Source organism: Mus caroli, unplaced genomic scaffold, assembly GCF_978045245.1.
Source record: "Mus caroli unplaced genomic scaffold, Mus_caroli_1 scaffold_15, whole genome shotgun sequence".
In the NCBI taxonomy this organism is placed as follows: Eukaryota; Metazoa; Chordata; class Mammalia; order Rodentia; family Muridae; genus Mus; species Mus caroli.
The window spans coordinates 17,303,418-17,331,318 of record NW_028227270.1 but is presented as its reverse complement, the minus strand read 5'-3'; the positions used below and the strand labels follow the sequence as shown (position 1 = coordinate 17,331,318).

Genomic DNA, 27,901 nt, shown 5'->3' with positions numbered 1-27,901 from the left:
CCCGGCCACACACCAGCTTATGATGTGCTTGTGCTGTGAGAGGCCAAGGTAACAAGTCAACAGCAGGGACCGAAACTTCTGACCCTGTGAACCAAAACTGAGCTTCCCTCCTTTGATCTTCGAGCCTCGGTGCTTTGTCACAGTGACAGAGGTGACAAGCACACCTGGATTCCTGAGGACTGGGTTGTTCCACCCACCAATGAAGTGACTCATTCTCTCAAGTTCCTTATGCAAGCAGACCTCGACAGGGTGTACTTTTTTAGACCTTTGAGGCGGCTTCCCCGGTCACCCTCCTGATCCTCCCAGGCTGCTGCTTTCCGGCTCTGTCCCTCACCAGCTCTCTATTGCTGTCATCCCCCAGCCTCTGCCCTCTGCTGTAAGACTAGGTCACAGAGTCTTACCCCCGACCCTAAAAAGATTTATTCTAGGAAAGACTTTACTCATCTTGTGCCTGCTTGTGTATCACATGTGCACCCTGCCGGCATACACCAGAAGTGGGTGCTGGATCTCTGGAGCTGGAGCTGCAGACATTGTGAATCACCGTGTGGGTTCTGGGAGTTCGAGTCCTCTGGAAGAACAGCACACACTCCTAACCTCTGAGTCCTCTCCTGGCCTCCAGTCCTCTCCATCTTCAACTTTGTGGCCATGCTGAAGAGAGTTTCAGGGAGGCGGATGAGCTTCAATTTCATCTTTGTGATCTGCCTTACTCTAAGAACGCTCATGTGCATTATTCTCACCACTGCTCAGAGATGCTCTCAGAAGATAGAGCGGTCTGCTCTTTACCATAACCTCCTCTCTTCCCACCTCTGAGTTGCAGTGGTGCTCCACTGTATCCCTTACGCCTTCACTCTGTGCACCCCTGCACTTCCTCGGCCTGCCTGGCTTCTCTGTCACGTTACCCTTAGGCCTGGCTGTTTGCAGTGCTTTCTAGGCCCCACTCTGGCCTTTCTGTACCTACATTTAGCTCAAGAGGTTGAATGGGAAGAGCTTGCTCAGAACTGCCACTGCCACGCAGCTATGTTCCAGGTACCTAGCAGCACAGATTTCCTTGTTCAAATGGCTCCCTGAGCCTGTTTTCTTGGAAATGAACAGCACTGTAGGTATATGCACATCCTAGCCTAAGGGCGGCCGTCAGGAGGAAACAGTGCAGTTGGAGTGTGGACATACAGCGGGGTCATCCGCACATGCAGGGGCCCTGTATAAGAGCTGTCCTGGTGAGCTTCTACAAGTACTCCTCCCCGGTGCAAGAACATTAACATCAAACCTCACCTGTCCATTCAATTATCTTTCATTAAAATCCAGCTGCTAATCCTTTTGCAATTCACCTTAACAACCCCGCTCAAGACCCGGTAGCCAGCTACCGTCTCTGTCCTTACACTCCGGTGATCACACTGAGCTATGGCTTTCCTACTGTCATATCTGTGTCTCACTTGAACTGGATCTTAATGAACTTAGAATTCATCCGTAAAAGTCTGTCTCCAATTCCGCACACCACCTTGAACCTGACCAGTTCCCTGTCTTTCTCCTCTGTTGATGACTCTCCTGGATGTTTCCTTACCGTGACCACAGAAGGAAAGCTCCTATTATAAGCACAGCCACACTTGTTTCATTCTTCCCCCTCCCCACCTCACAAGTCTAACAGGCACCCATCTTGGCTAACACCCATTTCTTGCTCTGGGCTCTGGCCTCATCCAGCTCATTCTATGGATCTCATCTTACAATTCCTTTGGACTGGCTCTTCACACACATACATATACTCAGAATCTTCAATTAAATGAAGCAAAGGCTAATTTCTCCTCAGCCTGGGACTCCACTAGACACCACTCCCCCTATTCTGCACTCTCCCTTCACCCAAAGCATCTCTAGGATGGTCCTGTCATCCTCCTGTCCAAGGATGGTCCCGTCATCCTCCTGTCCTAGGTTGGTCCAGTCATCCTCCTGTCCTAGGATGGTCCCGTCATCCTCCTGTCCTAGGTTGGTCCAGTCATCCTCCTGTCCTAGGATGATCCAGTCATCCTCCTGTCCTAGGATGGTCCCGTCATCCTCCTGTCCTAGGATGGTCCCGTCATCCTCCTGTCCTAGGATGGTCCAGTCATCCTCCTGTCCTAGGATGGTCCCGTCATCCTCCTGTCCTAGGATGGTCCCGTCATCCTCCTGTCCTAGGATGGTCCCGTCATCCTCCTGTCCTAGGATGGTCCCGTCATCCTCCTGTCCTAGGATGGTCCCGTCATCCTCCTGTCCTAGGATGGTCCCGTCATCCTCCTGTCCTAGGATGGTCCCGTCATCCTCCTGTCCTAGGATGGTCCCGTCATCCTCCTGTCCTAGGATGGTCCCGTCATCCTCCTGTCCTAGGATGGTCCCGTCATCCTCCTGTCCTAGGATGGTCCCGTCATCCTCCTGTCCTAGGATGATCCAGTCATCCTCCTGTCCTAGGATGGTCCCATCATCCTCCTGTCCTAGGATGATCCAGTCATCCTCCTGTCCTAGGATGGTCCCGTCATCCTCCTGTCCTAGGATGGTCCCGTCATCCTCCTGTCCTAGGATGGTCCCGTCATCCTCCTGTCCTAGGATGGTCCCGTCATCCTCCTGTCCTAGGATGATCCAGTCATCCTCCTGTCCTAGGATGGTCCCGTCATCCTCCTGTCCTAGGATGGTCCCGTCATCCTCCTGTCCTAGGATGGTCCCGTCATCCTCCTGTCCTAGGATGGTCCCGTCATCCTCCTGTCCTAGGATGGTCCCGTCATCCTCCTGTCCTAGGATGGTCCCGTCATCCTCCTGTCCTAGGATGGTCCAGTTATCCTCCTGTCCTAGGATGGTCCCGTCAGCCTCCTGTCCTTTTCCCTCCTTTACCCTTCAACCTGCTTCAGTTTGAGTCCTGGCCTCATAAACAAGGGAACTGCTTTTACCATGGTCTCTTATGATTTCTACTAAATTTCACTGGCATTTAGAATTTACTTATCTTGATTTTTTGTGATATATGTCAGCATTTTCAATCCCTTCCTTTTTAAAGAGAAACACTGCTTAAACTTTTATTTTGTTGATACAGGGTCTCCTTGTGTAGCCTAGGCTACCACTGAACTTGGAATTCTTCCTGCCCTGGACTTCCAAGAGCTGGGATTAAAGAATATACCACTACACCAGTTTTTTTTTTTTACTCTTTTTTTCCCCAAACTTCTCTCTCTCTCTCTCTCTCTCTCACACACACACACACACACACACACACACACACACACCAACCAGTTGGCTTCTGTGATAACCGTTCTACCTTTAAGTGTGTGTCTGGCTGTTTCTTCCTAATCTCTACCATTTGCTGGTATTTTATCGTCCTGGCCCCCTCTCTGGGATTCCTTAAGAGTTCCTGGGGTTTGGCTGTCTGGCTCCTTGCCTTATCTTCATTGTGCCATCCCCCTCTCCACCTGAATGACTACACATGCCATCCAGGGTCATAGGTTTCCACCTCTGTGCCTCGGTATACATCCCCTGAGTTCTAGACTCCTATCTCTATCTATTGCTTAGCTCTGCTGCAATATTAATGACCACCTCAAGTCAGGATGCCCTAAGATAAATAATGTAAATCTTACTTCTACCCGCTCCCCAGCCCCTTAGTCTACGTACCAGTGGTAATCCTTACTGTGCACTCAGCTCTCAGTCAGAGGCAGAGGCTGGGGTCTTATAATAGATCGACTCTCCAGACTGCCTTCAAGGGAGCATTCTAAAATGCAAACCTGATCCCAGCACCCCCTTCAGGGGCATCTTTCCCCAGGGACTGCGGGGTCAGGTGCCAGGTGCCCAGGTTAACACACATGGCCTTTCTGGAGCTGCTTGCACCCATGCATCTCTCTGCTTTCTCGGTACCCACTGTCCTGAAGTCCATGCTGCAGACATGCCTTACAGCTTCCTCACTCTCTGAGTCTCCCCAGGCTTCCCGGCTTCCCCCCTTTCCTTGGATGACTACTGTTCACTGCTCTCGTCTCTTCCATCTCTTACTTTACAGATCTCAGCTCAGACTTCCTCCTGTGTAGTAAAGCTTCTATGACTGTCTCAGCCCAGTTCAGGAGTTCTCTGAGCTCGTGTATGCCTACAGAGGACCTGGCACTCACCTGTGTCCCACTGACATCCGCAGACTGGAGTCTGTCTCCATTCTGTGGTCCTCACATATTGTTTAACTGAGGTATGTCTACACAGAACAACCCACCATGACAGAGTGCTGGAGATGGATCAGGGGTTAAGGGTGATTCCTGCTCTTTCTGAGGACCCAAGTTCAGTTTCTAGGAATCACTTTGGCCAACCACAGGGGACTGAATGACCTCTTCTGGCCTCAGATGGCAGCCATACTTAAATGGCACATGCTCACACAGACAGACATATATACACAAATAAAATTAAAACATTGCTCATGCTTATTTGTTCAATACTGTTCTTCTATTATTTCCATGCTTAGTAGCTCCATTTGAGAATGTGGTTTCAGAGAGTATCACACAGAAACCTCTGACTGCCAAGGTAATAGCCATGCAGCGTAGCCTTGAGGTGCTGGTTGCAGTGTGAACATGCTGGCTGTGAAGAGTGTGGACTGCCCCTGCCTGCCCCAGTCCAGTGCAAATGAGTGTTGTCCTACCTCACCCCCACCCTCGCTTCCTCCAAAGGTGAGTGCTTAGTCACCACTGTTCTACCAGTGAACTGAAGTATTTAATAAGCAGAATGTTCTAGATCTAGAATTAAATGTCTTGGCCTACAGCCATTTTCATTAAAATAGCTAGTTTTTTTTTTTACTCTGAGGAATTAACAAGCAGAGAGTCCATTCTTGATTTTGTTTTTGTTTTCCCTGAGTTAATATGGAGTTATTAAACATAACAATTATACCTATTTCTACATGTTTCCATCTGTTTTAAGGAAATAAGTCAATTTTGGGGGTTCAGCCCTTATACCTCTTACAGCCTCTTCCAGTCTCCCCTTCTCTCCCACTAAGAGCACCCTGGCAAGTGGCTCCTCTGGTTCTTTCCATATTCTTTTTCACTTTTTCTCTAAAAACAGTTACTGTCATTGTTTAATCCCTTTGCAGTGCTGATGACTGAAGCAAGGGCCTGTGTATGCTGTGGGTTCTGTACCACAGCTCTGGCTCACTTCCCCAGTGCCTCAAACACTTCTCTGTTCCTCTCATGACATCTCTTCCTTCACTCACCCTGATGCTGAACCTGGTCTCTCTCTCCATGTTGCTCCTTCTCCTCTCAGGGCTTCGGTGATCACCCAGAACCCCTGTACCTGGATCTCAAGCCAGAGCTCCACGCCCACAGACACCTCAACCACAGCAAGTATAGCGTTTCATCCTCAAGAATTCCTGCCTCAGTTTGCAACTGGCCATACAGACCGGTGTGTATCACCACTTCAGTATTTGTTAAGAGGCAGACACTATGCTATAGGTTTACAAGCATTTTCTTATTTAATTCCCCCAACAAGCTAATGGGCAGGTATTTATCAACTCCATTTTGCAGAACAGAAAAATAAAAGTAATTTGCTCAGGTTGTACAGCAAGTGTGGTGCTTCATTCTTGACTTTGCTCTACTAAAACTACAACCATAGCCCACAGAAGGAAAATGTCAAACTTCTCACTAGGGCACCTTCCTGCTTTTACATAGGGAGAGAACAGTAAGCTAAAGGGCAGAAATGTACACTAGCTGTCTGATGTGTTACCTCTACCATTCCCAAGAACTGCTGTCAGGACTGAGGCGGAAGTGTCCCTCCCACTTTAGCCTCCATCCAACCCTGAAGAACAGGCTGTCTTGGCTTGAACAGCTTTCAGCTAAGGATAAGCTGACTCCAGCTAGGCCCTGGACAGCTGCTCTGTGCAAGCTTCCATCAGTGTTCTTAGTAATCAATAAACCACCTGTAAGAGTGCACTCCCGGGATACAGCACTCTTCTCAAAGTACCAAAGGAGACAGAGAGACTGTTTACATTTCCAACAGAAGGACTAAGCAGAGGTCCTCTAAGAGATAGACTTTTCAGGAAGCTGCTGATGGGGATGAAAATCATTTCATTGGTTGGACGTTTTACTTATACAGTGGATTGTAATGATGGACAGCCTGGGTTCTACTAAAAGTTGGGGCTGGACCCATGGGGGGAGCAACAGTGTCAACTTTCCAGACCCCCCCCCCCAGAACTCCCAGAGACTGAAGCACCAACCAAAGAATACACATGGAGGGACCTGGGGCTCTGGCTGCATATGCAGCAGAGGATGGCCTTGTTGAACATCAGTGGAAAGAGAGGCCCTTGGTCCTGTGAAGGCTCTATAGATGCCCCAGTATAGGGAAATGCCAGGGTGGGAAGGCAGGAGTGGCTAGGTGAGTGGGGGAGCACCCTTATAGGAGGGGGCATGGGATAGGGAGTTTCTGGAGGGGAGACCTGGAAAGGGGATAACATTTGAAATGTAAATAAATAAAATATCCGGGCTGGTGAGATGGCTCAGTGGTTAAGAGCACTGACTGCTCTTCCAGAGGTCCTGAGTTCAATTCCCAGCACCCACATGGTGGCTCACAACCATCCCTAATGAGATCTGACGCCCTCTTCTGGAGTGTCTGAAGACAGCTACAGTGTACTCACTATGTAAATCTTTAAAAAACAGGAAAAAAGAAAGAAATGAAAGTTCACCTCCCGCTCTACAGACAGAAGCCCAGAGTCTGGTGCTTGTCTTCTGCGTCACTTGTCTAAAGGAACGCGTTTACTACCATTTGCTATGGACGACAGCTAACAGAATTGATCTTAGCATCACACGTTCACTCTGAACAGCACTGACAGAGGACCTTCTAAGTGCAGAAACATTACTCATGGTGGCTCCTTCTAACGGAACGCTCTGTGATGGTTTAGGAGTTGCATGTTAGCTGCTTACTCTACCTATACATTTGGTAGTGAAAATTTTCAAAATAAAGACAGCCTTTCCTTAAAGAATTGTTTTTTATGCAAAAAGGCCCTCACGTTAAAATTAAGGCCCCTGTGGGGTATCTGGCACAGTACCTACTATTAGGTGAATTCCCACCTGTGTGAATACCAAATGTTACTAACACCCAGGAAGTCATAGTCTACACCTAGCACGTGCTTTGCAATGACAGGGTAAGCCAACATTGACAAGAGACAAAACCTTCATGTGTCCATCTTAGAGTGACTCCTAAGCTCAGACCAAGTTCCTCATACTCCCCAAGTCAGCCAGGCGAGTAATGGAGCCACAAACAAATTGCTGGAGAGCAGGAATGGAGTGGCAGACTCCATCAGGACAGGGCCAGGAGGAGTGGGGTCACAGAAGAGAAGGCAGTGCACTGCCATTGCCTGGCTCCTGCTACCACCTGCTGGCACAATAGAGGAACTGTTTGTAGCATGGGTACTAGAAAAGAACCATGAGAACATTGAGTTTCAAAGTTCTCTTGTCAAGGTAACAGCAAACATCACAAAGCAAACACAACATTGATGCTGGCATTCATTCTGAGAAGCTTGGGAAACCCAAAGGCACTGTCCCATTCCTGTTAGTTTGTTAGTGATGCGGGGACAGTATCTGAATCTACAGCCCGGGTGAAATCCTCCTGCCTCACAGTATTGTGGTCACAGGCGTGCGACCTCATGCCCAGCCACATCATCTTTTGTCGTTGTGCATCCAACTGCTATAACACGTGTACACTGCGTTCTCTGACTAGGGTGGATACCGCAGCTTTAAGGGTTGGAGCTTGGTCTTCTATGCTCTTTTGAAGTGCAGGGACTGCACTTTACCTCCTCCTCCCTCCACTACATTTGGGGGGGTGGTGGTTGAGAAGATGAATCAGTTGGTAGAGAGCTTGCCGCTGAAGCATAAGACCATGAGTTCAATTCCCAGCACTGACATGAAAGCCAGGCCCAGCGGTACTGGGGAGGTAGAGGCAGGAAGACACCAAGTGTTGCTGAGCCAACCAGTCTAGTCCAAACCAGTAAGCTCCAGATGAAAGATGCTGTGTCAGAGGATGTGCTAGAGAAGAACTGTAGACATTTAATATCAACCTTTTACCTCCGTGTGTCCCTACATACATGTGGACACATGTACAGACCCACACACAAAGGCCTAAGGAGGAGATAGGTTTTATCCTGGTGGATGGATCAATTCATGGTTAATGTCTCACTGCAATGATGTTCTCCTTCCAAAAGCGGGGATGAACTACAAATAAAGCATGTACCATTTTTATCATCTAAAAGCCAAAAGTGTAGAACTGAATTGAGGCCTGTGTGCACTGGGCAAGCTCCTCACTACTGAGTTGGACTTCTAGCCAGTCTTGGTCTTCCCAAAACACCAGCCCTCCCTTGGTCTTTGATAGTAAAAATACTATGAGAACGCTTTCCCTCTACTATGCCAGAGTGTGCGACTTCTTCTTGTGGAAGGACTCACAAGTAGAGCACAGTACACAAATGTTCCCATAGGAACGAACAAGGGTGGATTTTAAGCCCTTCTTTTAAAAGTTGATTTTGAGTTTTTAATAGGTAATATTTTTAATAGTAGTAATATTAGTTTGGATTTGTAATTTAATAGAAATGTTTGTTTCTAAACTGCATCAAATAAATGAAGAGATTCTTCCTTTTCTAGAAACCAGGATTATAAAAGCGTGTTAGAAACTGCTTATGGTCATATAAAAGACAATGAGATGCAAGAAAATGTACGAGGCATTGCTGCTTGTATAAGAGAACTTTCATATTAGTTCATACTCCAAAATTATAATAAACTACACAGGAAAAAAACTCAGGGCAATAGCCTGATTTCCCCTTATTTTGTGTATGATACAGTCTTGATGACAGGCTCTAGATACTTAATATAAACAAACATAAAGTTTCTATGCTTACTCTCAGTAGTGGCCCAAGTGAAGGTGGCCGGGACCACAGAGCACCAGAGCCAGCACAGCTTTTCTAGTAAAAAGTCCCTTAATAATTTATCAGGCAGGGCCTGGCCACGGGGACATGCAGCCTACTTCAGGAAAGCCATTCCGCATGAATGAATTGGTGCTGGCACATTTAACTGGCATTTGGGGTATACGTTTCAGAATTGAAATCCTTGGTAATCACTCAGGAGACTAATTCTCCTCTTCCTGTGCGTTACTTACTCTTGGATGCTGTTTTTGAACGTGTCTTCTATGCACGGACGTTTGATTGATGAATGATGATGCTTTTCAATATGGATTTAACTGCTAATAAGTGTTTGTTTTCACAGGTGACAATGGCATTGTGGTTATGTGGTTTTGAAAAGCTATTTTCTTCCTTAGTGCTACAGACCAAAATAGTTGTGCTGAAAACTAAATAGTGGATATGCTTAAAAAGCAACCGGGGAGGAAGTGGTATGAAAGAGATGGGTCAGGAGCTGACAGTCCTGAAGCATGGTAGGGAGGTTTATTACATAATTCATCATTGAAAATTTATGCAACAAACTTATTTCCTTTTTATATTTATCTGAGTATTTTTATGAGTTGAACATTTCATACCTGCATCCAATGTATTTACCCCAATAAAAAGCTTTATTACATTTAAATGTATTTAATCTACAGTCACAGTATCCTGAACACACTCAATCTCATCTTAAACAGATGAAATAATTACTCATGTTCTTAGCTCTAGCTACTATTCTAAACTTAGGTGGTCAAAAAAATGTATGAACTCTAAATTAGCATACTCAAACAGACCAGATGCTCTAAGGCATAATGGGGGGAAACCCCCAAGGAGTAAAAAAAGAACACACTGAGAAAAATAGAAACAACCAGCAAGGGAAGACCCACAGCTCACAGTGAGAAGGGCTCCTAGCAACCCGCTAGTTCAAATCCGTTGCTTTAGGATGCTGGCCAGTAACACTAGTTCTCAGGTCACTCTCAGCCCAGACTGGGGCATTTTCTCTTGCTATAGGGAGAGTTTAGAGCATATCAAAAACAGACTGTTAGGAAGACTCAAGTAATATTGACAATCTTAAGCCTGAGGAGGGCAACTTGTGAGTGTGGCAGAGAGCTGCAGGCCTCTTCATTTAGGAGCCAATTTCTCTTGCTAATGCATCTGCATGGTAACCCCTGCTGTTAACAGCAACAATGATGTCAAAGATTCATGTAGCACACACTATAAAAACCTTATATAAACCAACTGCATCATCCCAGCACCACTGACGACACAGAACTTACTATTATTCCATCTTAGACAGGATGAGACTGGGTTAACAGATGGCCCAGAGTGGAGGCAGCTTAGCATCATCTATCTGGCCAGCCACCTTTGCAGTTCCACTACTCTCTTAAAGATGCCACAGTTATTGCACAGTGGTCACCTGACACGTCTACAGTGCCTGCTGCTTCTCTTCAATCTCACGTGTCATTTTTGGCAGACAGGCAGGGACATAGAGGGCTGGTCTGGCACAGCGAACCCTAGAAACCAAAATCCTCATATATGTAAATATGTGATCAACAGTCAATATGGGGAATGAAGGGAGTCATGACACCTTCCATTTCTATAGTACATGTGGAACCTAGACAACCTGATCTTAATGATTTTAGATATTCTGATGGCCAACACTTTAAGAGCCTACTCTTTAAAGCAGGGGAGAGTTGCCTGACCAATAAAAGATAAAAAGAACCTTCCTAACAAGGATGAAAGATGACTAATTACCCAACATAGCCCTTTTAGAACTGGAAGATGCACTGAGACCAAAGGAAAGAGCCTACTTAGATGGTCATTTACTTCCTGGGTGCTAAGTGTTTCTACCCATTATCCCAATTACTCCTGGTTGCTCATGCTAAGTGTTTCTATCCATTATCCCAATTACTTTTCACTCTGCAAATGAAAAGACGAAGGTAGAAAACACCAAGTTAACCATCAGTTAACCAGGCACACAGCTCAAAGCGGCACATCTGTGTGCCAGGTAATCTCATCCTAGGGCCTGAACTTCAGCCATTTACCAAGCTGCCTCTCAACCAGAACATTTCCCATTAGAACATCAGAATCGTGGAACCAGCTGCCCAGTCTGCTTCTACCACCTACAGCAGCACCACATGACAAGACGCTATGAGCGTAAGAGGAAGGTGACGTGGGAGATGAAGAGGTTTCTGGTTTGCACGGTCATGTCATAGTGTCGTTCACCAAGCTGAAATTCAGAACTAGGTTAGAATGGTACTTCCTTTCCCTTTTGGGACAGTGGTGTTGGGTAGGAAAGTCAGGCTCTGAGAGCTGGGTGGTGGGTAGGAAGAAGCCCAACGTGCATTAGCTTCCAATGTGTTTGCTTGGTGATGCCAGCAATGTCCAAGTGAGATGTGTCCTGGGCATCTGGAACTCAGGGGAAAATAATGAGTACAGACCTGCCTATCTCTGCAGCACCCGTGGGAGACTTGCAATATCATGCTAGAGAGCTTAAGCTCCTTGGATGGGCATGGCAGGTCAGCCTGTGCTCTCAGCACTTAGGAGGCTAGAGAGCCTGGGCTATCCAATGAGTTCCAGGCTAGCCTGGGCTTCACAATGATCCCTGTTCCCAGTAAGCAAACACACAAGCAGAGAACCTTTAGTGAAGGCCTGAAAAGGAACTGTACTCTAAATAAGCTCTCTGGTAGCTGATTTTTAAGGACAAAAGAGACTCTCCTCTCAGTAAATTACAGTAATCTAGATAAACAACATAAATTAAAAGGAGCAGTAGTAGAAAAAGATAGATTCAAGAAATATCCAAGTGAATTTTAAAAGCAGCAGAACTGTATAGAGGTTGAACTGCTACAGAGTTCCTAGTTTGGGTGCACTGGCGAGCGAGATGGGCACATGTCCAATGTGACTGTTTCATGCTCAAGTGCCTATGAAAGACGGGGGTGCACAAGTGTGCTGGTTTTAAAACTCTGTATCTATTTTTTAAATGTATTAATTTTTATTTTATGTGCATTGGTGTTTTGCCTGCCTGTATGTCTGTGTGAGAGTGTCAGATCTTGGAGTTACAGACAGCTGTAAATTGCCATGTGGATGCTGGGACTTAAACCTGGGTACTCTGGGAGAGTAGTCAGTGCTCCCAACCACTGATCCATCGGTCCCGTCCTCTTATCTATTATAAAAGTGTGTGTGTGTGTATGTATATATGTATATGTGTATATATATTCACACACACACACACACACACATTTGTGTGTGAATGCAGGTTTTTGGGAGTAGGTGCTTTCTTTCTACTGTAAGTTCTGGAGACTGAATTCAGGCCAAGCTTGGTGGCAAGCACTTTCATCTTGCTGGCCCAAGTGTGGTGATGTGGAGCTGGAGACAGGCCCGGAGACAGCTGGAGTGAGGAGGAGGAGGGAGAAATGCAAACCTCTCTGACAGGACTGTGTCACCTATGGAGAATTCGCGCGTGGATTAGTTCCTTTTGCTATGATCAAGTACTTGAGCAGAAGCAGCTTAAGAGAAGAAGGGTTTGTCTGGGCTTATGGTAAAGGGAATGCAGCTATTGTAGCCTGGTGGGAGTGTCCACAGAGGCATGGCGTGACTGGTCACGAGGCAGTGAGTCAGCCAGCAGAGTGGTCAGGGAGCAGGGCCAGGCTATAAAACCCCAATGGGACTCCTCCAGCAGGGCTCTGCCTCCTAAAGATTCCACAACTCTCTAAAACAGTGCCTTAGCTGGGACCATGTGTCCAAACACAGGAACACACGGGGAACCCTCTACATTCAAACCACATGAGTACAGCAACAGAGGACTCTGGCCAAGCAGAGGAAAAGAACTGAGCAGTAGGTGGATGGAGGGAGGGTTCCAGAGGGATACGGTGTGGAAGCTGGAGTGTGTATGTAGGTCGGTTAAAGGAAGTCGGCAGGGAGGCACACGGAAAGGAAAGGGTCAGAACAGGGATCTGAGAAAATCCACCACTCAGACTCAGGTCAGAGGATGCTGGGGGAGACTGCTCAGCTGCAAGGACAGTGATGAATTTGATGGCTCTGGAATGACACAGAGATCAACCAGCGCAGGCTAGAAATTGCTCCATTCCGTGACTGACAGCCCAAACTCAGGATCACCTGATCACTGGTTATCCTGCCTTGTTCTTGGCAGCCACATCAGTCTTCCAATTGCAAACAACGTGGGGTTTTTTTTTTTTTTTTTTTTTTTTTTTTGTTTTTGTTTTTGTTTTTCGAGACAGGGTTTCTCTGTGTAGCCCTCAACGTGGGATTTTAGGAGCTTTTCCCTAGGTGCTGTTTGTGCTATCCCGCTCTTAGTAGGTAGTTTAGTTAGCAGAAAAATATCATCTCACAATTAACACTGTTCACAATCTCTTTATCAGACTGGTGTTTTAATGAGTAAAGGACTAGAACTCTGATCCTCTGATCTTTCATTTTTCCTCTTCAAACATCTCATCAGGAGGTCGCCTAGGTCCTCCCCCTCCTCACTGATACAGCTCTGTAGCGTCTTTTCCAGGTGGAGGTGATGGAACCAGGGCCTTGCCCATGTTAAGCACCTGTTCTACCACTGAGCACCCTTCAGTATCTCAAGTTCTTAATTACCCAGGCCCTAGCATTCCTCTCTGCCTTGGGTGGAAGGGGATGCAGTAAGTTACAATGCTTGGTATCAAACACTGGGCTACATTTTCAATACAGTAACCCCTCCAGTCTTTACAAAGATTGTAGGTAGGAGGCATTTAATCTTCGCTCCCTGTTAGTTTAGTGAGACAGCATGACTGTGAAACCTCTGTGGACCTCAGCACACTCCCTCTCTCAGCTAATTTTCCTTAGTTCTGAGCAGCCCTCGTCTTCTTACCCACTGCTATTTTAAGTTATGGTAAACAAGGGATTAGAGAACATTGGTCTCTCCACGTCCAAATCCCGTGTCCTTCAAAGCCCAGCTGCAACCCATAAATCACGTCCTTGTCCCTACTTCTATCTTGGACTCGACCCCTCTCCCTTCAACTGCAACATCAATTCCTCCACTACCATCTAAGGGATTTATCATCTTCACATTTATACCCCAATTATTTAAGTGTGTAATTCTGTACCATTACTATACTGAGTTTCCTTTGCCTTTTAGCAAGCAAAACACAAACAAGATAAGAATTAGTCCTGGTTGGAGAGATGACTCAGCAGTTAAGAGCACTGGCTGCTCTTCCAGAGGACCTAGGTTCAATTCCCAACAGCCACAGGGCATCATAGCTCTTTAACTCTAGGTCCAGGGGATCCAACACTCTCACAGAGACGTACGTGCAGGCAGGCAAAACATCAATGCACATGAACTAAAAATAATTAATTATAAAAAGTCTGCTTGCACACTTACCACACAGCATTCCCTAGGCTGTTATCCATGGCATTGCTCACTGTCAGCTACATTATGGGTCTGCATGATACATCTTTCTCTGAAACAGTGTTTAGAAAAAAATGCTTCTAATAATTCTGTTTATTAAAATATTCCTGTTATTTTTTTTTAATTTATGTGCATGTATGTATGACACTTGTATGCAGGTGCTCTCACAGGCCAGAAGAGAGTATCAGATTCTCTGAAGCTAAATTTACAAGCTGTTGTGAGCCACTGAATGTGGGTGCTGGGAACAGAACTCCAGTCTTCTGGAAGAGCAGTAAGGGCTCTTAACCACTGGGCCTTCTCTTTAGCTTTCCTTTGCCCTCGATGCCAGATAGCCCACAGCAGAATACTAGACTGACCCGACCCTCCTTCAATTATTTTTTGACTTTAATAGTCTTTTTTTCTTACCTCTGTACATATATTCATTTATTTTTCAAGACAAGCTCTTGCCACGTAGCCCCAGGCTAGCCCCCAATGTGTAGAAATTCTTCTACTTCAGCTTTCTGAATTCTGACATTATATTATGTGCCCACACACCTAGCTATTATTCCATTCATTTTACTGTATAATTTTAGGTCAGTAATCATACGTCCAGTTTGAGAGGAGATAGATTTGAGAAGGAAGAACCAATTTCAGTAAGTAAATAATGCCAATCTCTTTCCAGAAAGGGCCCATGTGCACAGTACCTTGCATAGCTAAGAGCACCATGTTAAGGTTTACGGAACATGAAGTTTTGGAGTGCACACATGGGTTGTAACCAGCCACGTTCCATCATCCACCACCCCTGAACCTTACATCACTTCAGTGTTGATAAGAGGCATTTCTGAGAAGCAGCTACACATCTTTCTGACTAGTGCTGGGTTCTATATTCCAACTCATGCTTTCTCTTCCTTTCAGCTAAGTCCAGGCTGTTAGGAGGTGCAGTGCTTTTGGCTGGATTTAATACAGCAAGTAAGAGATATATTCTAGATATGACCCCATCATCATGGTGTCCTTGGTCTGGGTACTTTTCCCACCACATAGGTGAAACTGCATGCCATCTCTTCTTAAGTTTGACCAGCTAGAATCTGCCTTTTCCAGGAACGCCCTGTTCACAGGTGTGTGTGCCCTCAATCTCAAGCACCTCTCAAGTCATAAATGTCCGGAGAGTCTGGCTCCCGGCATGAGCTGACCCCAGGCCCATCCAAAAGAGACCTGCCTGCTGCTCCTTCTCCACTTGATTGCTTCTGACCCAGTATTTCACACACTGGCACTTCTTTCATATCTAGGCCAACAGATTCTGAAGAGCGCTGCTTCTGGAGAGCCATTTATTACTATTGCTTTACAAAGCTATCAACTGGGTCTGTAAGGGACTAAGTGGCTCTGATGCCTCCAATGATGACTGCAGAGATAGGTAAAGTTCACACTTCTCATTTATGGTTTCATCTCTGCCTTGGGCCCACCTTAGTGTACACCCAAGATTCCTCTGTATCTGCTGCTTGAGCAAGCCAACAAAAGCTAGCCTACTCCTGCATATTTCTACACTCTATATTTATTAGTGTGTAACTAGGTCTCTATTAGCTAATACTTATACATAGTAATTTCCCTTAGCAACTGACATTTTGGTTAAAGAAATTTAGAACCAGTCATTTTAAACAGTTTAAAATATGTACTTCCTACTCAAGGTATACTCACTTCTATCTAAAGTGTCAATACCATTGCCAAACCTAGGTACTTATCAGATATCAGCAGGGAATACTGAATCTTCAGCTACCGATGCCACCTTATACCCATCCACGCAATGATAACCTTCACTCAGCATCTACTATGATATAACACTATGCTAAATGCCAGCCAGATCAACGTGAACAACAACAAAAAGCTGAGTCCCTGATCTCAGAAACTACCAACTATTTTAAGCAATGCTTGGGCCTTGAACAGGCATATTGCACAAATGACAAAGATGAACATATGCTAAGACTCAACAATAAATGTATATATGTGACAAGTGTTTCCACTTATAAGCACTACACCAGCAAAAGCCTCTATAACAAGCTAGAGTTGTTTAGAGTGGCTACTATCAACAGTAGATGGGGAGAAGAGAGAATTAAAATAAGCACTTAGAAAAGAGAGCAGATCAGCTGATAAAGTTGAGAATACACACACACACACATATATACATAAGCAACAACCTAAAGACCCAAGAACAAGAAAACGGATAAACTTCAGAAGTGTCACACAACCAAAGATTCCCAATAGTAGAAATATGGCCACATGAAACTAGTTTCACCAAGTAAACCTAAATCACAGATAGCTTGGCACAACATGCATTTTGAGGACATGTGTAAAGGGGATGACCAAAGAAGAGCATGGGCAGCGGTGCCCTCTAGGGTACATAAAAGGCCATGGGTGAAGAGAGGCAGGGAGGGACTTAAACATACTAGAATACACTTTCGTGCTGAGAGGCACAGTTTTCCTTTTTCTGTGAGACAGGGTCTCTCTGTGTAGTCCTGGCTGTCCTGAAACTTGCTATGTAGATCAGGTTGTCCTGAAACTCACAGAGATCCACCTGTCTCTGCTGGTGGGATTAGAGGTTTTCGTTCATCTGGTATAGTGCCCTAGAGGCCAGAAGGAGGTCTTAGATGGCCTGGAGCTGAGTTTGAGGGATCTGTGGGGTGCTGGAAGTTCAGAGAACTGAACTTGGGTCCTCTCTAATGTGCAGAATCTGCTCTTAACCACTGAGCTATCTCTCTAGCTTCCAGGCTTTTGACTTAAGTAAATGGTTACATTAGGGTAAAAAGGAGTGGCAAAAGATCAAGTCTACAGGGGAAAACTGGAAGAGGGATTTAGGACAAGCCAACAGTGAGAATAGGCAGTGTGGCAGGGGTGACCAGGTGACTGTGAGACCTGGAAAGGAGCTGGCTCTGTCAGGGAATACGAGCGAATGATTCATGTGCTCCTTTTGCAAATTCAAAGTTCCTCGTTTTCTTACCCTGACAAAGAAGACTGTCATGTACTGCACAGCATAACTACGAGAATTTACAAGGCTGGGAAATGAATTAAGTTCACAGTAAAATCTAACTCGAGCCTGCACTTGGGAGGCAGAGGTTAGCCTGGCCTGTAGAGTGAGTTCCAGGACAACCAGAGCTACACAGAGAAAAAAAACCAATAAATGAACAAATGCCCCAAACAAGTAAACAAACAGAATCTAACTATGCAGCCCTGAGAGTATGGGTATTAGGAATTTTTAGAAAGTAGGATTCATCAGAAAATTGTTGTTATTTCAGTCTCTGTAGCTCTGCCCATAATACAGAGGAAGATATTGTTCCTCTTCTTTCCTTATTAGCTCTCAGAAAGGGTTGGAGAAATGACCCCAATAGTTGAGAGCACTGGCTGCTCTTCCAGAGGTTGCAGTTCTATTCCCAGGACCACACAATGGCTCACTCCCATCTCTAACTCCAGTTCCATGCTATCTGATGCCCTCTTTGGGCCTCCACAGGCAGTGCACACACATGGCTGTAGGTGAAACACCCAAATACATAAACAAAACCAAGCAGCTCAGTGTGACTTGAAATACTAGGGTGCCCATTTTAACACCAAGTGGGAGAATCTGGATAACCTTGGAGGGGTGGAGACAGGTGCTTCTAAGGCCCATGTGTAAATCTCAAACATTCTTTTGTAATTTTGTAATTTGGAGATTATTTTCCACTTTGTACAGATTTTCTATTGATTTCCTTTGGTTTTAATAAATGACTGGAAAATTTAAAATATCCGTCTTCAAGCCAGTTAGGTAGTATCCCCCTGTAACCCCAGCAAGCACCAGAGGCAAAGGCTTCATGCAGTAGGCAGAGGTGGGGCAGGGGCAGCAGGAGGTACGAGGCACATCTGAGGCCAGACTGGTCTTTATAGTGAGACTCTTGTTAAAAAGGGAAAAAAAATACAATAAATGATATAAATGTATAAAGCAAAAGATAAAAGCAGAGGGCTGGAGAAATGGCTCAATAGTTAAGAGCACTTGCTGATCTTCCTAAGAACCCAAGTTCAGATCCTAGCACCCACTATGGGCAGCTAACAGCCTCCTGTACATCTATATAGATCTGGGATATCTGACACTCTCTTCTGTCCCCAAGTATACCACCCCATATGGCATATACAATACTTATATATACACATAAGTAGATAACAAATTCTTTAAAGACAAAAGTATTAGAGAAATTGTAAATGATATGAAGATTTTACTATCTTGAAGTGGAGAAGGGCTTTCTAGGCATGAGACTAAAGACGTAAGTCATAAAGAAAAGGTATGCTACAGCCGATCCATTCAAAATTTAAATTTTTGTAGAGAAAAGACAAAAATGGAAAAGGCACTAATAATTCATCTTAAAGTTCAAAGTAAAAAAATACTGAAATATCTCCCAGGTCTTGACAGTCCCAATTCAAAAGCTTTTCAAATAAAGAACCATGAACTCACAGACATAAAATAATAACCTCAGCAGATATAAAAATAATAAATTGCATTCACTGAAACGTTGTTATGTGACAGTGCAGCTGTGGTGTTTGAATAAGAATGGCCTTCGTAGGCTCACGGATTTGAATTTCATCAGGGAGTGGCAGTATTTGAAAGGATTAGGAGGGGTAGTCTTGTTGGAGTAGGGGTGGCCTTGAAAAAAGTGTATCATTGGGGGTGCATTTTGGGTTTCAAAAGGTCAAGCCAAGCCACTCAATGTCTGCTCTTCCTGCTGCCTGCATATCCAGATGCAGAACTCTCAGCTCCTTCTCTAGCACCATATCTGCCTGTGTGCCACCGTGCTCCCCACCATGATGACTAAATCCCTGGACTGTAACCCAGGCTCAATTTGCTTTCCTTTATAAGAGTAGCCATGGTCATCATGTCTTCTCACAGCAACAGAACCCTGGCTAAGACAGTGGTGGGCTCAGTTTTCCGCGGTAGGGGCATTCACATGTCCAGGATGTGAGTTTGCTGCCTTTCCAATCAAGAGATAGAGTCTCTTCCCTTTTTCTTGAGTCTGCTCTGGCCTTGGGACTTGCGTTAGCTAATACAATGTGGCAGAGTTGACAGCGTCCCATTAACACAAGTCTTGCATATGTCAACTCTCTCATGGATCCCTGATGGATGGATGAGAGATGATGGCAGCAAGAGGCAGACACTGTAGCGGCAGCTATCTTACCTCCTCCATCATGTAACAGTCACTGGGGTTCCCTACTCAGGACATGCCTGATGGTAAGGTGTACAAAGAAGACGGGAAAAACTGTCCTACCACTGCAGAGGTTAATTCACAATAATAAGCACTATAGTTGGTAGAAAGTTAATTACAAATTACAGGAACCTGTCTAGCAGGTCATTTTCGAAGTGCCTTATATTTCTCATCTCTGAATCTTAAACATTAGTATACTTTTCTTTGTCCTAGCTCCTGCTCACAGCCTGATGTTAACTCCACCCTAGTCGCAACAGGCTCCTTCACTGTCTCAAGCACACCAGAAACATCACCACTTTGGCCTTTTCATTTTCCAGTGCTTAGAATGCTCAGCTCCTGGTAGTTCCACAGCACAAGTCCCCATTTCTCTTGGATCATTGATCAAATGTCACCTTCTGTCTGGGCCTTGCCTGTTCATTCTCTACAATTTCATTCCCATCAATACCAAATACCCCCCTTTGCTGCTCTAAAAATAGCAAAACATGGTTTTCTTTTTTAAAATCTAGTATGCTACATATTTTTTTTTTCACTATATAAGGCAAATTCCTCTAATGTAAGATTTCTGTTCACTGCTGTGTCCTTAGACACACCCTCAAATTTTTGGTGACTGGAGATACTGTCCAGCCCTGGTTCCTTAGCCTTAGACCACAGTGCTGATCAGGGACAGAGCCAGCATACAAACTCAGGCCTGCTGGATTCAGACTCCAAACACTAGACAAGCCCTTTCCAACACACACCTTGGCATGTGAATCTGTACCCAATATACACTCATTACCTTGACTCTTCATATTTTAATATAAGCGCTTCTCACAAAAGTTCTGCACTTTGTCTGAACCAAAAGATTATATTAGACTTGGAAAAAGAAAAGGGATTTTTTTTTTTTTTTTACCAAAGTTAGAAGTGAAAAGATATCAAAACAAAAATTCCCATTTTAACTTCTTTATAATCTGTTTTGGACAAATAATCTTAGTTTAGCTTTTTGATATTTGTGCCTTCAAATCATTTCTTGATTGTACATTTTTTCCCTGGCAACACTGTCCTAAGACGGTAGAGGTTAATATGTGCTGGACTTAGGAATACAATCTCAATTTTACTTAATTTCTTAATTACGTAATACTCAACTTCTTGATATCAGACATGTAAAAACTACTACATTTATGAGTAACTGTGCATTGACTTTCTAAGATTTTTTTATTTGATTAACTTCTTGCACCAGAAAACAAATTACTTTTTCTGATTCTATACCATAGTCCTGAACTTGTCAAGAAATTATAGTCACCTAATAATTCACCATAGAAATATAAGAAAATACAAATTACATAGTAAGGGAAGTTTCTACTTATGGAATTGGTAATGACAAAAGAAAAAAACACTTAAGCACTGAGGTATTGGTGAAAGTATAGAGAAACCACATTTATATATTCTGATGCATTGTTATAACTTGGATTTTTTCTGAGTGGTGTATAAAGGTATGTGTGTGGTTTGTATGGACACTCGTGTGCTTATGGAGACCACAGGCCAATGTTAGACTGACTATCTGCTGTTCTCTCACTGAACCTAAAGCTCACTGATTCAACTAGACTGGCTGACCATGGAGCTCTGGAGATCCACCTATTCCCCGAGTTTAGCCTTTACATGAGTAGAATGTGCCAAGTCCTACATGGCCACTGTGGAAGGGGAAGTGTGACATTTTTCCCCCTTGGAGCAGAGCCAACAGGGCATGGGCTTCCATGAGTGTTGACGGTTGCTATGGGCATGGGGCTTGTTTATATAATAATGTACATAATTTACTTTATGTTCCTCCTTCAGGAAATATTCTCCTGGCCAAGGTTAATTACTCCATGATAATTAGAAACAGTACAAGTCCAGGAGGTGAGGGTGTGTCTAATGTCCTTAGCTAACTGTGAACTTCAGGACAGCACTTAAGGCTGTAGGAAAGAACTCTGAAAACACGAGTTCAACATATATAATTTCTCAAGTATGCAAAATATAAGAATGCAATATGAGTGTATAAGGAGCTTCGTGGACCTAAAAGAACAAAGGCAGCTGCACTAGGAGCCAGCTTGTCAGAAAGTTATTAAAGAAAAAGATAAAAAGATTTGAGGAGTGATCACCGGGCAAGATCTCACCCAGTCAAGTTTATCGTTTGCACTTACAAAGGCAGGCAGATTCCTGACTTCAAGGTTAGCCTGGGTCAGAACTAGTTTAGGCCCAGGCATGGTAGGAATGGTGATCTCAAAGCAGGTTCCCACACAGCTAACTTATTGTCTGTGCTTACAAAGGCAGGCAGATCTCTGAATACATTGCTATGTTAAAAAGAATGTACTATGTCCACTGTGCCATGTCCACTTTGATACATGACCTGTCCTTCATGTGTGTGTGTGTGTGTGTGTGTGAGACAGAGAGAGAAAGAGACAGACAAACAGATAGGGTCTCAATATGTAACTCAATCTGGCCTTGAATTTGCTCTGTAGCCTAGGATGTCCTGAAACTTAACATTTAGCATCCTCCTGTTTGTGTCCTACTGTTTCTTTCTCTACTGTAGTGCTAGGATTACTTTTACCCTTAAATGTTCTTAATAAGTCTTTAAGAACACGCTGTCTTTTCTAAGAATCAAGAGGTTTAGGTCATAAAATGCTGATTTATGGGATAATTAAAAGGGAACTTGGTTGGGGTACAATTGAATTGATATGCAAGGAAAAGACTGGAATTTGGTGTGCAAGAACTGATCTATAGGGAGATCTCTGGAGAGCTGTCTTGAGCAGAACACAAGACTGTCAACTTATACCCCACCTCGTTAACTTTGCGTCCTTTCTTCTACTGTTCCCATACACCCTTTCCTCTCCAAGCCAAGATTGCTCCTTGCCAGCAATGGATCAAGCAAGCACTTTACTTTCTAAGCCAACTCCCCAGCCTGTAAATGCTTCTTTCCTAAAAGACTGTGCTAAGGACCAAAGTCCTGAAAGTTATGTGTGCCCTTCGATTTACAAATTCTATTTCTATGAGCTTACACTAAGAAATTAAAGGTTTGAGAAAGACTTATTAAGAACATTTAAGCTTGGTAGTGCGTAAAAGTAATCCTAGCACTACAGTAGAGAAAGAAACAATAGGATGCAAACAGGAGGGTGCTAAATGTTAAGTTTCAGGCCATCCTAGGCTACGGAGCAAATTCAAGGCCAGATTGAGTTACACATTGAGACCCTATCTGTCTGTCTGTCTCTTTGTCTCTGTCTCTCTCTGTCACACACACACACACACACACACACACACACACACACACACACGAAGGACAGGTCATGTATCAAATTGGACATAGCACAGTGTTAAGTGCATATTGAGATGCTATCTGTCTGTCTGTCTCTTTCTCTCTGTCTCTCTCTCTCACACACACACACACACACGAAGGACAGGTCATGTATCAAAGTGGACATAGCACAGTGTTCAGTGCTAGCCTGACAGCAACTACAATCTTACAATCTAATCTCCAGGTTCCTGGTCTGTTTGTTCATAAGAAATACAACCGATGCTCTCATCAACCACCCTACCCGCAAAGCTGTCTGGGAACACATTCAGCTGCTCTGCCAATAGGAAAGAAAACATATACCCTACCTCTGTAAGACAAACAAACAAACCTGGCCCAGGTATGCCCAAATGCCAGAGTAAACAGGAGAAGGAGAGCAGAAGCCACACATGTCACTTACTATCAACTTTTGGGGAGGGTAGCATTTGAAACAACAGACTCTGTATTAGTCATGTCAGCCCAAACTTAAGGACTACTTCTGTATATGACGACTGTCCTAGTCACTGCTGTACTGCTGTGAAGAGACACCAAGACCAAGACAACTTTAATTGGGGGCTTTCTTACAGTTTCAGAGGCTTAGTCCATTCTCATCATGGTGGTAGCCAGGTGTAGTGTTGAGATCTAACCTGATGGGGGGGGGGGAGGGTAGAAGAGAGGCTGACTGGCATGGACTTCGGAAACCTCAAAGCCCACCCCCAGCGACACATTTCCTCCTAGCAGACCACACCTACTCCAACAAGGCAGCACTTCCTAGTCCTTCTCAAACAGTGCCACTCCCTAGTGACAAAGTATTCAAAAACGAGCCTAGGGAGGCCACTCCCATTCAAACCACCACGTGACTATTATCTATGTCCTCAAGTGATGTACGAGTTAATATACTTACAGTAGATCACTAATACTAACCACCCCTTTCTAACCCCGTTTCTTTGAGGCGGGTTTTACTCCGAGACCCAGGATAGCGTGGAACTCATAATCTTCCTCTCTCAATCTATCACATGCTGAGATAGCAGGCACATACCTGGCATATTACTAACTTCTAAGAAGATGACAATTTTGAGGCTTTTTATATATTTATTTCTTTGCATGCATGAATGAAGAGTCAGTCAATGCTGAATATATAAGCAGTTTTCCACATTTGGAAGGCAAATAATAAGGTCACAGGTTTGTAGAGTGGACCCTGAGACCAGGTCAGGGAGAACATGAGGTGCAGAATCTTCCATCATGCTGAAGCTTATAATACGATTTTTGCTTCATAGACTTTTGTGACGATAATGAAATCAATGGTGTATAAAACTGTTGCCATCTTTGCACTTAAAACTATTACTAATATTGGTAGACAAATTCAAGACCTCACACTCCTGCTAAAAAGAATCTCAGTTGTATTTTAGGATACTCTTGTACTAACTACTGTTTATTAAGTCTCAACCCTTCACTGTGGATGTAGGGCCAGACACATGCACATCTGAACAATGGTGTTCCAGTGGAACTGACTGCACAAATCACAGCATCTGTGAAAGTGAATGAACTGTGAGCCAAAAAACACCTTCTCTTCTTTTTTTTCACTGAATACCTTTTTTTTTTTTAAAAAAAAAAGAAATTAACAAAGTTGTTTGATACCGGGTCTTACCACATACGCTGAGCTGGCCTTCAACTCTTGATCCTATTGTCCATGTCTTCAACGCTGAGATTACAGGAATGTGTTGCTGTACTTAATTATAATATTATTTTTAATGACAAACAAATCAGAATTATTCTGTTTGTCCATCCAGTTATAGTCTATGGGTTCAATTCCAGCACAACAAGAATTGTGGGTTTAGAATACCAGTAGGTGTGTGAGGTGGATCATGCTTGTTATCGCAGCAACTGGGAGGCTAAGGCATGAGGACTGTGAATTCAAGGCCAGCCTGGGCTTTATAGAGCAAGACCCTGTCTCAAAAACAAAACAAAACAAAACAAACAAAATAACAAGCAAACAAACAAGCAAAGCTATCCGCACAGAAGTAATCAAGTGAGACTGTCACTTCAAGGGAAAATACAAGGATGTAGTCACTAATAAACTTCCAGGCTTCAAATGAAAACTAGAATGTTGGAGAATCCAATCCACTACAGTGGGCACTTGAAGACTTCTAATCAAAATGGATGGTAACCCTGAGGAATGTAACATTAGATAGTATGTCATAAAATAGGTCAACATCAGAAAAACTCCATAGCACAGCCACTTATTCCCAAATGAACTGTGACTGGAGTTTCAAAATTATGCAGAGTACCCTCCCAATTTAAAAAGAAAGATACACCAAGTGGACTTAACGTAGCAGCATAAGAAGAGTCAGTGGTACACACCCACAACTCTACTCTGCAGCTCACCCTTAAAAACCAAGCACTGGCCATGGTTACTTTAGAAAGCTATTAAAATATTCTTCTCTTTCTACCTATATATGAATGTGAAGTAAGATTTTCCTTCTTAAATAAAAATAAAATGGAGAAACAGCTTAAATGTTCAGGTATGTGTAGTAATCAAGCTATTTTGTATTAAGTCACTCCAGCATCCACTGACAAGATAAATGGAAAAATATGCATATATTTATTACAACTTGATAAACATTAATCTTTATGAATGTTCCAGTTTTAATTGTATATGGTTAACTATGGGTAGATATAATCGACAACAACAAAATTAATGTTCCTAGGTTTTCAGCAATTTTTTAAATGTAAAGGGGTCTCAATATTAAAAAGTTAGAGAAAAGAGTTAGCAGCTTTATAATGGAAATTTATTCTCTCTTCTTGCTTTCCATTAAATGGAAAAAAGAACTTCATTTCTAGGAACAGTTTCATTTGACAGCTTTACCACTTCCAGCCTGGAGACCAGAAAACAACAAACCCTGCTCAAATAATGGTCACAGTCATCAGGTGAACTCTGCAGAATCACTATTGTCCCCTGGGTGCACAAGGACTAAGGAACACAGTGATCCACGCAGATGAGTGGCAAAGCACAATAGAAAATGACGAAAAGCAGAAATGCTGATGGTTGAAATAGTTGTGTGCACATCTACAAACCCCACAAAGTTCTTTTTTCCCCGTTGAACTTTCACATGAAATTTCAGTGTAAGGCAGATTTGGCGATGGGAGGTGGTGGCGGCTTTGTTCCCGAAAACCCGGCATATCCGTGCAAAGAATTTAATTCTCTCACCATTTTGCTACTGGTCTGTTGCAGAGGGGTGTGGTTAGAGCGCTAGGAAGCAATTCAAAGCAGCAGCCCCAAACCGTGTCCAAGCAACAATTCTGGACCAAGTCAATTTGCCAGGTTAAGGGACCGAATGTTTTAAGGAAGGAGGGATATAAAAATGAAGTTAGAAAGCAAGGACGGAAATAAGTATGAAAACCAAAGCGGTCTCGGGTGTATATTAAACGCCTGGACCGCTAACAAGTGCATGAGGTGCATACGAAAATGCTTGCTTTCTAGAGTCCACAGCTGCGGCACTCTCTATATCAGGTCCGCAGGTCTGAAGGGCGCGTCGGTCTATCCTTCCGTATTTATTTTGGGTTGGGTCTGTGAACCCAACAATTCTCACAGACTGCGGCTGAAGCAATCCCAAACAAAGGGGAAAGGACGGCCTCCTGGGGGAAGCGGCAAGGGAAAGGTGGCCCCAGGTTGCTGCACCAGGTGTCCCTACAGAGTCCATCAAGCAGGCAGAGGGAAAGAACAATCCCAGAGGCATCCCGGGTGGGTGTAGTAGGGCTGCACCAGGCCCCACGGCTGTCGTCGACAGACGACCCCACCCTGCCCACGGTCAAGGTTAACCCGCCCACTAGAGTACCTGTGGAGGCCTCGCAGAGCCGAAAGGCACAGGGTGATCATGGGCAGGCCGGGAGGCCGGCAGCAGCTGGCGCGCGGTCCTCCGGCTTGGTAGGTGCAGGAGGCGGGCGGTGGAGTCTGCGGGCCCGGAAGCCGAGAGTGGGCAGAGCGGAGGAGACCAGATCTCGAGACTGAGGCCGCTAGCCAGCGCCCTCCCACGTGCTGCAGGCCCACGCCTACGCCGTGGCCCCGCCCCTCGCCCCGCCCCGCATCCGGCTCCGTCCCCGCCCCGAGTCCCTCGCCCCGCCCCTCTCTGCCCCGCCTCCACCCCACCCCTCAGTTCCCTGCTCCGCCCCTGGGGCGGATCCAGCAAGCTCTGTCTTCCGAGAGCCTTGCGAGCAGCCGGGTGGGCTGAGGGGGCGGCGGCGGCGGCGGCGGCGTTGGAGCGGGGGAAGTTTGGGAGCCGCGGCCCCCTCTGCGATCCTGAACACCGCTCAAGCCCCGAGGACCGCGGGGACAGGCGGACCCGCTTCCCGACGCCCCCGGGCCCGCAGCCGTCATCTCGTGTCCTCTCGTGGTAAGGGGCTTCTCTCTGGAAAGGGTGCGTCTCCCGCAGCCCCAGATGGAGGCCTGCACCGCGCACCCCCTGCAAACACTGTCTGGGCTGAGGCAAAGCCGGGGTACAACGGGGAGGGAACCATGGGGGTGGGAGGTGGATGTGATTGGAGATGTAGGAGGGGAAGCTTGGCGGAGGTTGGACAGTTCTCCCCACCCCCATTCTGTTTCCCTCTTCTGCCCCGGGTCCTTAGTCAGTGCGTGAAATAACCTCTCTGGCCTAGGGAGTAGATGCGCCTTTAAAAGAAGTACAAAGCTAATAAACATCCTAGAAGCGGGTACCACACCCTGGCTGTGAATTAGGGATCCCGGGGAGCAGATTGCTGATACGATTTAGTGGAAATAAGCCATTAATGCCACCTGGCCCTGCGCCACTGTTTGGATGCATAGTATTCCATGTGAATGAACGCGGCCAGGAGCTTCCAGCTTGTCCACGAGAGCACAGCTACTGCAGGCAGGGGCAGATCGGTTTGTACTATCTGTCAGGTTAGACGGTGATTTCTGACCAGTATACTGATTAAATAGAAACGCCGGGTTTTAACAATAACACTCAATGGTTGAATAACCTTTCCACAGAGCCTTGTCGTCAGCAAGTAACTCAACCTACAAAAGTAGTAGAGTATAAATGATTAATACATTAAAAAAAAAAAAAAAACTCTTGGAATAAAGGAAGATGCTCTCACTGTGGCTCACATTCTGAGTCAGCAGTACGAGATCTCCCTCAACTTAG

At 44.9% G+C, this 27,901-nt stretch overlaps 2 protein-coding genes across 4 annotated transcripts in view; one reads left to right on the top strand and one right to left on the bottom strand.

Moving 5' to 3' along the window:
- Nln (neurolysin) overlaps positions 1-26,785 on the bottom strand; it is an 85,256-nt gene extending 58,471 nt beyond the window's left edge. The window contains exon 1 of the mRNA XM_021179980.3: positions 26,579-26,785. Within this exon, the coding sequence (XP_021035639.1) occupies positions 26,579-26,619 (41 nt within the window). The 5' untranslated portion in view covers positions 26,620-26,785. The remainder of the gene's footprint in view (positions 1-26,578) is intronic.
- A 130-nt stretch (positions 26,786-26,915) lies between these two features.
- Sgtb (small glutamine rich tetratricopeptide repeat co-chaperone beta) overlaps positions 26,916-27,901 on the top strand; it is a 32,858-nt gene continuing 31,872 nt past the window's right edge. For 2 of the 3 annotated variants that reach the window (XM_029468584.2, XM_021180303.3), the window contains exon 1: positions 26,916-27,133. The gene's annotated coding sequence lies outside the window, so the exon portion shown is untranslated. Of the gene's footprint in view, positions 27,158-27,901 lie in introns of all 3 variants that reach the window. The other variant, XM_029468583.2, reaches the window with a different exon arrangement.